This window comes from Zosterops lateralis (assembly GCF_965231275.1).
Source record: "Zosterops lateralis genome assembly, chromosome: 26".
Classification (NCBI taxonomy): domain Eukaryota; kingdom Metazoa; phylum Chordata; class Aves; order Passeriformes; family Zosteropidae; genus Zosterops; species Zosterops lateralis.
The window spans coordinates 3,217,400-3,229,559 of record NC_139786.1 but is presented as its reverse complement, the minus strand read 5'-3'; the positions used below and the strand labels follow the sequence as shown (position 1 = coordinate 3,229,559).

Here is a 12,160-nt window from a genome sequence, read left to right as displayed (position 1 = left end):
AAAATCTGCCCATTTGTCATATATTAAAACCCCTAGAAATTTAGATTTTAAGGTTTTAGTGTATATGGGGCAAGAGGGAGGATTTGGGGTGTTGGGTGAGTCCTTCTTCTTCACCTCCTTCTTCATGGTTTTGGGTGTTTTTTTCTAATTGGGTTCATATTGCAGACCTTGGGTGGTCAGTTATTGAGTTAAAAGTATAAATAATAGAGGTGTCATCTCATTATTGGATAGTTTATGCTTGACAAGACCTTGGGAAGAGTTAGAGGCACCTCCATTTTCTACCTTGTTAGTTAGTTATACACATGAGGCTGTAATATAGATAAAGAATTAATAAACAGAGTCCAAACATGAAGTCCTGTGTGTTAATCCCAGCTCAAACATGAAGAAAAGATAAAAACCCACAATCACAGAATCCCGGACTGGTTTGGGTTGGGAGGGACCTCAAAGCTCATCCCAATTCCACCTCCTGCCACGGGACACTTCCCGCTCATCCGGGCCCTGATGGGACCAGCCTGGTCTGGGTGTGCAGGGGATGGAGAAAGGAGATTTTCCTGGGGTGTAAATTCTGTGCAGTTGAGTCAGTGCTGCTCCCACATGGGCACGGCTGTGATGGGCCAAAAAGCAGCAGATTTGGGGCCCAACTGTGGGGGATTTTGCCCACAGGAGACACCTGAGGTGAGGCGAGCCAGGAGTGCCAAACCTCTGGGGCAGCTGAGGGAAGGGATGGGGAATGAGGAATAATAATTCTCTTCCCTCACCCATCCTGTGGCGGGGCTGAGGGTACAGCTGGCAGCCCCAGCCCCTGCTCCACCCCCCAATTAACCCATGTTTGCTTATTAGGGAAGTTACAAGCCTGTGCAAACACTTCTTCCATTCGCTTTCGATAAAGCCAAAAGGGAGAAGAAAAATAATTAAAAAAAAAAAATAAAAAAAACAACTCTGCCCGTGAAGTGTGGCTGGGACCTGCAGGCTCCTCCCAGGGGTCTGGGGGCTCCTGCCAAGCCCTGTCACAGCTGTGTCACCTCCCTGTCACCCCCTGGCTTGTCCCCAACCCTCTGTTCCCACACACAGCCCGCGGCGTTTGTCCCGAGCTCGGCCCGGTGTCGCCACCAGCAACTGCTAATTGTTCTCGCGCTCTGTACTATATTTAATCCCCCACTATTATTTTTTCCCCTTTTAATCATAAAAAGCCTAAATTTCCCTCGGGGAAGGTTATTGGCTCGAGTGTGGAAATATACCTGTGCCTCGCATGGCGCTGGGCCACCGGGGCTTTGGCTGTATTTTTAACTCCAAGTACAAAGTGTCTTCCACTTGCTTGTTTAACCCTTCCCGGCAGGGACAGTGGGAGGAGAGGAATGTGGGTTTTTTGGGGGGGGTTATTCCCTTTTTTTTTTTCTCCTGCTCGGAGCTGGATGGGTTTGGATGCATGGACAGCAAAGTGAAGTGTGATATTTGAGGAATTTTCCCTGTTTTTCTCTAGTTTTCCCTCTCCCAGCCCCAGCAGAGCACAGCAAGAGCATCTCCTCCTTCCCAAACCTCCTCCTGCCTCGCTGTGGGTGTGTGGGGGAGGCTGGGGTGCCCCGAGGTAACCCGGAGCCTCAACACCTTTGAGGATGTGGGCCAAAGTCAAGCAGTCTGAGAGCTATTTCAGGGGAGAGCGGCTGTTCCCGGGGGAGCCCCGGCACAGCCGGAGCCGCCGGGCCTCGGATGGGATGGGACAGGCAGAGCTGCTCCGTCTCCTCCGTTAATGAAATCACCCCAAGGGGGGCTCAGCCCTTCCCCTGCAGACCTTGGGGTGCCTTTCAAGGGAGGTTTGGGTTTGGGGGGTCTCAGCCCTTCCCCTGCAGACCTTGGGGCGCCTTTCAAGGGAGGTTTGGGTTTGGGGGGTCTCAGCCCTTCCCCTGCAGACCTTGGGGCGCCTTTCAAGGGAGGTTTGGGTTTGGGGGGTCTCAGCCCTTCCCCTGCAGACCTTGGGGCGCCTTTCAAGGGAGGTTTGGGTTCGGGGGGTCTCACCCTCATCTCTCTGTGCCAAAGGAGGGGTTTGTTCAGTGGTGGATGCTCTGGGCTCTGAAATCCTCACTCAGATGGAGGAATGGGGTTGAAACAATGGGGTTTTTTCTGGTTTCACTCATCCCAGCCCTGCTGCTGCTCCTCTCTGGGGAGGGAGGAAAGGGCAGCAGAGTGAGAGGCTCAGCACAGACTCCGTGCTGGGTCTGGGGTCAGGGAGCACCCAGAGCCGGCAGGATGAGGAGACAAATCCCCCTCATGGCCCAGGAACCCCCCCTGCTCTGCCTGACCCTCAGCAGAGCCCTCTCACTCCCCCTGTGCTCTGCCCAGCACAAGGGACCAGTGTCTCCCTCCTCCTCCTCCTCCTCAAACAAAGGCGGCCACAGATATTTTTCTCCCTCTTCTTCCAAACGGTTTCACCCTTGAGTTGCCGGCCTTGATTTGGGATCCCTGAGGGGACCAGCAGCCTGAGGGGACCCTGGAAAGCTGCTGGGAATTTGGGCACCCAAAAAAAAATAAAAATAAAAATAAAAAAACCCACCTGCCCTCCCCTCCACCACACCTGCCCCATCCCCTCCATGGATTTACTCCCAAAACATCTGAGCTCCACGAGAGCTCCTGTGGAGCTTTAGGGGGTGAGGATACAACCCCCAGTGACCTGTCCTGGCACTCCAAGCCCATCCCAGGGCAGGGAACTGCTCCCTCCTGCCCGTGGGAAGGGTGGGCAGGTAAGGGGAGCTTTGCCAAGGAGCATCCCGCGGGCAGGGCGGGGGCCCGGGGCAGGGAGGGGACCCCGCAGCTCATTCAAAGGGAGCAATTTCAGCATGAGAAAGGAATGTGGGCTCCCGGCCCTGCCAGGGATGGGATGGGATGGAGGCCGTGCCTTCAGGAATAGGGATGATTTCTGCTGGCCTGACTCACTGGCAGCCGCTTCCTCTCCCAGTTTTTATTTATCACACGGCTTAAAGTAGGGGCGAAGGAAGGAAATGTTCTTATTTTTAACAGCTCTGTCTCCCCGGGGCCTGGGCCAGCGCTGGCAAGGGCGAGGTGGCCACCAGGAGCATCCCCCTCACCTGAGCACTGCGGGCAGCTCTGAGCCAGGCACGGAGTGTCCCTGCAGCTCAGGAGCATCCCAGGGACCCTGTGCAGGGTGGGGACACGCAGGGTGGGCAGGGGATGGCTCAGGGTGGGCACAGCCACTCTGGGGGCGCCTGAGAGCCGCTGAGCCCCAGGGAAAATTCTTTTTTTTTGTCTCCTGGAAGCCGCCAGCCCGTGTGGGGAGAAACCTTGGTGACTGCTGGGGGTCCCTGTTTGTGCACCTCAAAAGGACAGAACTGTCACCATTCCCAGGGTGCTGGGGGTCTCTGTTTGTGCCTGCCAAAAAGACAGAGCTGTCACCATCCCTGGAGTTTTGGGAGTCCCTGTTTGTGTCCCCCAAAAGGACAGAGCTGTCACCATTCCTGGGGCGCTGGGGGTCCCTGTTTGTGCCCACCACAGGGACAGAGCTGTCACCATTCCTGGGGCGCTGGGGGTCCCTGTTTGTGCCCACCACAGGGACAGAGCTGTCACAATTTGTGGGGTGCTGGGGGTCCTTCATTGTGCCTCCCAAAAGGTCAAAACTGTCACTATCCCTGGAGTTCTGGGGGTCCTTGTTTGTTCCCCCAAAAGGACAGAGCTGTCACCATTCCCGGGGTGCTGGGGGCCTCTGCTTGTGCCCCCAAAAGGTCAGAGCTGTCACCATCCCTGCAGTTCTGGGGGTCCCTGTTTGTGCCCACCACAGGGACAGAGCTGTCACAATTTGTGGGGTGCTGGGGGTCTCTGTGCCCTCCAAAAGGACAGAGCTCTCACCATTTCTGGGGTGCAGGAGGTCATTCATTGTGCCCCTCAAAAGGTCAGAGCTGTCCTGGGCTGGAGGTTGGGGAGGGTTTCATCCACCCCAGCCCCATCCAGGGAGGGTTTGGGGATGTTGTGTCACCGTTCCCAGGGTTCAGAGTGGGCAGAGCGACACCCCTGGAATATTTTGGGTTCCTCACCCTGAGCTGGGCCCTGTCACCATCCTGGTGCTGCCATGGGCGGGACGGCTCCAGAGCCTTCCAGAGGCTCCATCCTGCTGCTCCCAGTGCTCCTGAGTGCCAGAAACCAGGCCAGGGGCCTGTTTGTTCAGTGCAAAGGGGCTTTTTGCTCTTCCAGAGGGTTTTCCTTGCCCTGGTGAGGCTGGTGGCACAACCACAGTGCCCCTGAGCTGAGGCTCCACTCGTGTCTGTGCTCAGACAGCTGATCCTGCTCCAAAGTTTTCATCTTTAGGGCTTTCCTTGAGCTCCTGTTGTGAAACCTTCATTTGCTTCTAAAAGCGGTGAGGTTTTTTCTTTTTTTCTTTTCTTTTCTTTTTTTTTTTTCTCTCATGATCTTCTCTTTTCCCCCCTCTGTTGCCCTGAGATAAAGGCTTCTAAATTTGTCCTGTGCTGAAAAACTCAGCTAATCCTGATGGACCTGAATTCGCATCTCCCCCCCAGAGGAATTGCACTAATTTTTTTTATATATTTTTTTTCCCTTTGTTCTGCCAGGGGACCTGTCCGTTTCCTAGTGGAAAGAAAAAAAAAAAAAAAAAAAAATATCACTATTTAGGGCAAGGTTTATATTCCCGAAACCTGTGTTTGTTTGCGAGAAAAGAGGACAGAGGAGGGAAATAAATGAGAAAAGCATCATGCTGCTTTTCTTTTTTTTTTTTTTTTCCCTTTCCAATATTGTTTTTACAGCAGGCAAATTTTTAATTAAAGTGAAGAACTGGGTCGCCTGTGCTGTCCAGAAGATGCTCTGAGGACGTGGTCCTTTCCCACCGGTGTTAATTTGGGAGCCCAGAGCAGCTGGCCCAGCCTGGAGGTGTTGGGAAGGGACTGCAGGGACAGGATTGGGCTCTGCAGGAGGGATTTGGGGGTCTCTCCTCCCTCCCTGCAGCTCCTGGCGGTGATGAGAGGGTTGGATGTGACATTTTTGGGGTGTTGGCTGATCCCTGTGCTGCTCTCAGGGCCGGGGGGTGATGCAGGGGTTTGTCAGGGCCGGGGGTGATGCAGGGGTTTGTCAGGGCCAGGGGGTGATGCAGGGATGGGTTTGTCAGGGCCGGGGGTGATGCAGGGATGGGTTTGTCAGGGCCGGGGGTGATGCAGGGATGGGTTTGTCAGGGCCGGGGGTGATGCAGGGGTTTGTCAGGGCCGGGGGTGATGCAGGGATGGGTTTGTCAGGGCCGGGGGTGATGCAGGGGTTTGTCAGGGCCGGGGGGTGATGCAGGGATGGGTTTGTCAGGGCCGGGGGGTGATGCAGGGATGGGTTTGTCAGGGCCAGGGGGTGATGCAGGGGTTTGTCAGGGCCGGGGGTGATGCAGGGGTGGGTTTGTCACCCCGTGGGGACAGGAGGGGACGGTGTTGCTGGGAGGGGAAGCAGGTGCGAGCTGGAGCTGCTGGGAGTGGCCACCTGCCAGTGCAAACCTGGGGCAGGAAAATCCACCCAGAGCCGGCTGGGCCTCGCCTGGGGCGGTGCGGGGTCCGGGGATGTGCCAGACAGGGACAGGGATAGGGATGGGGACAGGGAGAGGGACAGGGACAGGGACAGGGATGGGGACATGGATGGGGATGGGGATGGGGATAGGGACAGGGATGGGGACAGGGATGGGGACAGGGATGGGGACAGGGACAGGGATGGGGACAGGGATGGGGATGGGGATGGGGATAGGGACAGGGATGGGGACAGGGATTGGGACAGGGATGGGGACAGGGACAGGGACAGGGAACAGGGGATGGGGACAGGGATGGGGACATGGAGAGGGAGAGGGACAGGGATAAGGGACAGGGACAGGAATAGGGATGGGGACAGGGACAGGGACAGGGACAGGGATAGCGATAGGGACAGGGACAGGGACAGGGACGGGGACACGGACAGGAACACGGACAGGGACAGAGACATGGACCTGCGGCTCCCGGGGGTCCCAGGGAGGGGACAGCAGCCAAGGGGGCGGCACAGGAGGGGCTGTACGGGACAAGGAAGGAGCTGCGGAGCTGCGGCAGTGAGCGCTCGCTTTTGCCGACGGCCGGGGGCTCCCCGCGACCCCCGACAGAGCGCTCCAAACCCGGGATGGGGATGCTCCATGGCTGGGGGCGGTGTGTGGGGGGCTCCATTCCAAACCCGGGGATGGGGATGCTCCATGGCTGGGGGCGGTGGGTGGGGGGCTCCATTCCAAACCCCGGGATGGGGATGCTCCATGGCTGGGGGCGGTGGGTGGGGGGCTCCATTCCAAACCCGGGGATGGGGATGCTCCATGGCTGGGGGCGGTGTGTGGGGGGCTCCGCTCCAAACCCCGGGATGGGGGGCGGCCCGAGGGGCGGCTGGGGGGCTCCGTGCCGGGGCTGGGGGGTCTCGGGGCCGGGCCGGGGCTGCCCGCGGGTCCCCCCCCGTTGGGAGGCGGGTGCGGGGGTGGGGCCTCTCCCCGCCCCCCCGTCCCGGGCGGCCCCGGGTCCCCTCCCCGCCCGCTGCCGCCGCCGGGACTTCCTGATCCCGCTGCAGTGGGCGCAGGTAGCGCGGCCGTGCGGGACGGGACACGGGGACACGGGGACACACGGGCACAGCCCATGCGGACCTTCAGCTGAGCTTCATCCCCCGCCCCTCCTCCTCCTCCTCCTCCTCCTCCCTCTCCCTGCCCGGCTCCTTCCTGCCCGGCACATGTAAAACTTGTGTCCGGGGCTCCGCTCCCGTCCCGCCGGGCTGGGCTCGCCCCCTCGGCACAGCAGAGACCCCTCGGTGCCCCCGGAGCGGGGCCAGCCCGGCTCCCCCGGGCCAGGCTGGATTCCGGCCCGGGAAGGTGATCGCGGGAGGAAGCGGCGCCGGGTCACAGTCACCATGAATGAGATGTCGAGTTTCCTGCACATCGGGGACATCGTCTCCCTCTACGCCGAGGGCTCCGTCAATGGCTTCATCAGCACCTTGGGGTGAGCCGGGGGCTCCCGGGGCCGCCCCACGGGGAAACCGGGATGGGACGGGGAGGGAAAAGGAGCCGGGGAGCTCCGGGGGCTGCGGAGGGGACGGGGACAGCGCCAGGCGGGGGACAGAGTGTCCCTGGGCTTGTCCCCCGCTCCAGCCGCTGTCACAGGCAGGGTGTCACCCTGGGGGTGTCACCTCTTTCCCCTGGCCACAAGCTGCTGCCCCCCATTGAGGGGCTGGGGGTGAAATGGGTTTGAGGGGCTGGGGATGAAATGGGTTTGAGGGGCTGGGGATGAAATGGGTTTGAGCAGCGGGAGGGGTCGGTGCGGTGAGGATGGGGACACTGAGGGTGACATTCTGTGTGTCCCCAGCCCTGTCCGGCGTGGCTGCAGGCTGCCAGGGGGACAGACAGCGGTGGCCGTGTCCCCTCAGTGTCCCCCACACCCGGGAGTGGCTGCGGGGTCACCAAGGCGGGCTGTGCGGGGCTGGGGACAGGGCAGGGTCACCTCCGGGCTGAGGCGGCTCCCTGGGCATGGCAGGGCAGGGCAGGGGGACAGGAGGGGAGACCTTGTCCCTTGTCCCTGTCCGGTGTCACTCCCGTGTCTGTGCAAGGCAAGGGAGCAGCTGGAGCAGCCCCTGGGCACGGCTGGGGCAGTGATGCTGCTCTGCAGGGACAGTGACAGGGACAGGGACAGTGACAGGGAGGGGTCCCACAGGGCCACCCGAGTGGGATTTTCCTCTCCCCGCCTCAAGCCCCCAAAGCTCACCCAGGGGGGCTCGGGGGGGGCTGTGGGGCCGTGCCAGCGCTCCTGCCCCGCTCTCTGCTGTGTAGGAGAGGCTGAGCTCAGGCAGGAATGCTGACTTGGATGGGATTCCTGGGGCAGGAGCTGCCCGGCTCTATAATCTGCGCTGAATGCACTTGCTCCCACACGCCTGAGCCGCGCAGAGCTGCGCCCACACGCCTTCCCTCCGCCGCCGCCGGGCGAGTGTGGCCCCGGGGCTGCTGCCCACCGGGGCTATTCCCCCTGCCCGCCCAGAAATGTGCCCCAAACCCCCGTGTGTGCGGCCGCAGCGGTGAGCAGCCTGTCCTGCCCGTGCCAGCCCTCCCTGCACCCCCAGGGTGGTTTTTGGAGAGGTGTTCTCGGAGCTGTCCCCAGGCAGGGGATGCTGAGCGCTCCTCCAGCCTCCTGGAAATGGCTCTGCAGGGCCCCAGCGCTGCTTGTTGTCCCCTGAACGCGTCCCGGTTGGAAATGTGTGGGTTATTCAGAGCTCTGAGCCCTTTGCAGCTCCGGCCCTCACATCCCTCTTTTTGCCAGGTGTTTTTTCAGAGCTCAGGAGCACCTGAAGAGCAGAGCTCACCTGGGGAGCCTCTTCTCCCTGGTCCCAGCACATCCCCTGCTTTCCCAGGCTCCTGCTCCCTGCAGGGTATTTCCCCCACTCCCTCCTAAAATTGTTTTTCCCTGGTGTCCTGAGACCTGGGAGACCCAACCACACCTTAAATCACTCCAGCGATAAGGGACCGGGCAGGTGACTCACCCAGAGCGCTCCTCCTGCCACGGGGACCTCACTGAGCTCATTTGCAAGGCAAACAGCCCTGGCAGCCCTGCGGAACCTTCCTGACATCCTTCCTGGTGCAGGAGCCGCCTCTGGGATCGCCTGGGCTCTGCACAGGGATCTTCTCTTTATGGGGTGTCCCCAGGTGTCCTAAGGGTGGCTGCTGTGACATCCCTGGGGAGCAGCCCTGAGGGTGTCCAGGCTGTGGGGAAGAGGTGGGGGAGCCCTGCAGCCCCACCTGAGTCTCCTCTGCTCCTCTGTGGGGCACAAAGCCTCCCTTTCACCCCCTCTCTCTGCGGTGAGCAGGAAAAACATCCCAGGCCGGGATGTTTCGTGGAGCTCGGTGGGAATGCTGAGCCAAAATCCCCAAACCAGCTGAAATCCTCCAGCCAGCCCAAAGCAGTGCCCTGGGAAAGGAGAATCAGGCTCAGGGCTGGTCACAGCAGCCTGGGAGTGACCCTGGGCAGGCTGAGGCATGAGATGGACACATTGGAGTGACCACAAGTGGTTTTGGGGACACCAGGAGGGTTTTGTGCTGCCCCATCCCTGCCAGGCTCCTGGAAGCCTTCAGGGGCTGTGGCAGAGGGGAAGGGGGGTGGTGACAGAGCCAGCTGGGTGTTCCAGGTGAAATAACACCTGTACCTGTGGCTGCAGGTGGATTTGGGGTGGAGCACTTGGGGAGATGCAGTTGGTTAAAGCGTAACTGCGGCTCTGCCGGGTCAGGATGAACCCGGCCCTGCAGGAGGAGGAGGAGGAGGAGGAGTCCGAGCCCTCCTGGCACCGGGACAGCACCAAAAAGCTGCATTTTTGTGGCTGCCCCACTCATTTTACCCTCCCTGGGGCAGCGCCCACCTTGGGGATACCAAAGGGGCAACAAGGAGCTCTCATCACCCTCCTCATCCTCCTCCTCCTTTGGGATTTCTGGGTTTGGGATTGGGGTTCTCCTGGCTCTGTTGGGATTTCCCTCCTCCCAGAGCCCCTCTGAGTGCCCAACTCCCCTTGGCTCCCTGTGCCACACCTGGGGAAGGTTTTTGCCCTGGGACCATCCCCGGGGAGGCCTCGGCAGGGTCCGACTGCCCCGGATTTTACAGCTCTGGACAAACTCCTTCTCCCCCCTGACCTGGGGAAGGCTCTGCCTCGCTGGCCCAGGGAATCACTCTGTGCTCGGGGCTTTGGAAGCTCCAGGAAGCCACGCTGGAAGCACAGTGAGGACTCTGAGGATCACCAAGAGCCGGCCAGATGCTCTCCCGAGCCTCGAGCGGCTCCTCAGGGCTGGATCCTGCCCCTCCTGCTCCCAGCTGGGGGGAATTTTGGAACGGCAAAATGACATTCCGTGGGTTCATCCTGCCTCGGACACTGTTTTCCCATTAAAAGGTGCCCTCAGCACATCCCCGCTGCTCTTTAAGGAGCTTCCCTGGCCCATCCCACCTCGGGAATGCCGAATTTTAGCGGGAAAAAACCGCTAAACTCGACCTCAGCAGCCTCCCAGGTGGCTCATGTCCACTCTGGCTGAATCCTTTTATTTTTATTTTTTTTTTTTTTTTTAAATTTCAGCAATATTTTAACCGAGGAATGTTCGCCCAGAGCATCAATTTAATAAAAAGAACACTCGGCGTTCCTGCCGTGCGTGTAATCCTGGGATTAAAGATGCTGAGAGTGCCTGGAGATCATTTACTAATTAAGACTCTCAGGCTGGCAGGTCACTGTCACCAATCCTGCCCATGGCGGGGATGGGACAGCAGGGCCCAGGGAAGGCTAAATAAACCTGGGCAGGTTCAGAGAGAGCTCTGAGAGAGGAGGATTTGAGGGTTTGAAGTGTCCAAATGAATGGACCTTTCTGCCTGCTGGGGATGTGCTGAGGGTCAGGGCTCCACTCCCTGACCCCACCCGAGGGTTGGTGTCCTCAGCCCTCGGTGGTTTTTGCTCCCAGGCACACCCCGAGGGCTTGTCCTGCCCTGTCCCCCACCAGAATAACAGAACAGAAACCAAAAGTGCCCCCGAGTGACACCGGGGCTGGGCTGGGCCTTTGCACATCCCCTGTGGTGCTGCTGGTTCTGGTTTTCCCCCTTTCCCTTTCCCTGCTCTCCCAAGGCTCCGTGCCCTGCAGGGGTCTGGGAATGTCCTTGGTTCCTTCCCTGCTGCCACAACCCAGGGAAAAGGTGTTTTGAGATCTAGGAATGTCTCAGGCTCCTTCCCTACTGCCACAATCCATGGAAAAGATGTTTGGGGTCTGGGAATGCCCTTGGTTCTTTCCCTACTGCCACAATCCATGGAAAAGGTATTTGAATCTGGGAATGTCCTTGGTTCCTTCTCTGCTGCCGCAACCCCATGGAAAAGGAGTTTGGGATCTGGGAATGTCTCAGGCTCTTTCCCTACTGCCATAACCCCATGGAAATGGTGTTTTGACATCCCCAAACCCCCTGTGTTGCTGCCCAAAACCACTTTGCTGGATTTGCAGCCCTGTCTGGCTGCATCTCGTGGGTCTGGGGTTTTTCCAGCCCCTTCCAAGTCTTTGCTGATTGTTCTGAAGCTCTTGCAGCCACCAGGCAGCTCGGTTTTGTCTCATTCTGTGCAATGTGGGCCCCGGGGAGCCGAGAGGAGCTGTCAGAGCCCGGGGCCAGCCCACGCCTCCTCAGCAAGGCCACGGCAGCTCCGGGGTCCAGGGTCCCCATCCATCAGCACCGAGGCCAAATTCCTCCCTGCCGAGGGAAAGGAATTGTGCAGAGAGCAGCCGGACTGGGGGATGGATCTGCCCGGGTTTAGCTCTTTCTAAAGCACCTCAAACCATCTCCAGCCGATTTTTGGTTTGTTGGGGACACCAAGAATCCCTTGGGGGTGGCGGGGACAGCTCAAGCTCCGCTTTTCCCCCCTGCCCCGCTGTCCCAGGGCGGATTCTTCCTCCAGGAGAGGCTCTGCAGGCACAGCTCCCCAATCCTCCCGCAGGTGGGGACACGCTCCCCTTTGGCTCTCCCAGGGCTGGGGAAAGCAGGAGAGCGGGTACAGCCTGTCCTGCTGGAGCACCCGGTTCCCTGGGGAGCCTCACACGGAGCTCCCAGCACGGGGAGCCCCCTGGGGCCCTCTGTGCTCCGGGCAGATCCCCCTGCAGGGCTCTGCTCTGTAACTCCAAAAAGCGACGTCTTTTCCATCCCCAAAATCAGCCCCCAGCAGCCAAGGCCAAGCCCGAGAGGTTTCGCTCAACGCTGGGAAAACAGAGATGGGCAGGGAGGAGACACAGAGCCTTGATCTGATGGGCAGAGGCTGCAGCTCTGATTAGATAATAATTAATTACTGGGTTTGGGGGGGAGCCCTGCCACCCCCATCCACAGCACCTGCACCCTCCGTGTCCTGGTGGGAAGAGCTCCCAGCCAGGAAAGGAGAAACAGTGAATAGGAACTGAACTCCACCTGTTTTTGCTGGATTTTGCAAGATTTTGCTGGATTTTGCAATAACAGAGCTCTGTGTGCTGGGGGGAGCTGGGCAGGGCACGGTCCTCTCTGGCACAAGTCACCAAGCAAAGAGCCCAGAGTGACTGTCACCAACCCTCCCTGGCTGTGCCAGCCCCGTGTGCCCAAGGGAATGGCAGGGAAAACACCCAGGGAAGCAGTGGGAACACAGGGAAGGGGCGCTCAGC

At 59.5% G+C, this 12,160-nt stretch overlaps 1 protein-coding gene across 1 annotated transcript in view; it reads left to right on the top strand.

Annotated features, from left to right (window-relative positions):
• Positions 1-6,894: 6,894 nt before the first annotated feature.
• ITPR3 (inositol 1,4,5-trisphosphate receptor type 3) overlaps positions 6,895-12,160 on the top strand; it is a gene marked incomplete at its 5' end in the record, with an annotated part of 41,306 nt that continues 36,040 nt past the window's right edge. Inside the window, one exon of the mRNA XM_083878473.1 lies at positions 6,895-6,983. Coding sequence (XP_083734599.1) covers positions 6,895-6,983 — 89 coding nt within the window. The remainder of the gene's footprint in view (positions 6,984-12,160) is intronic.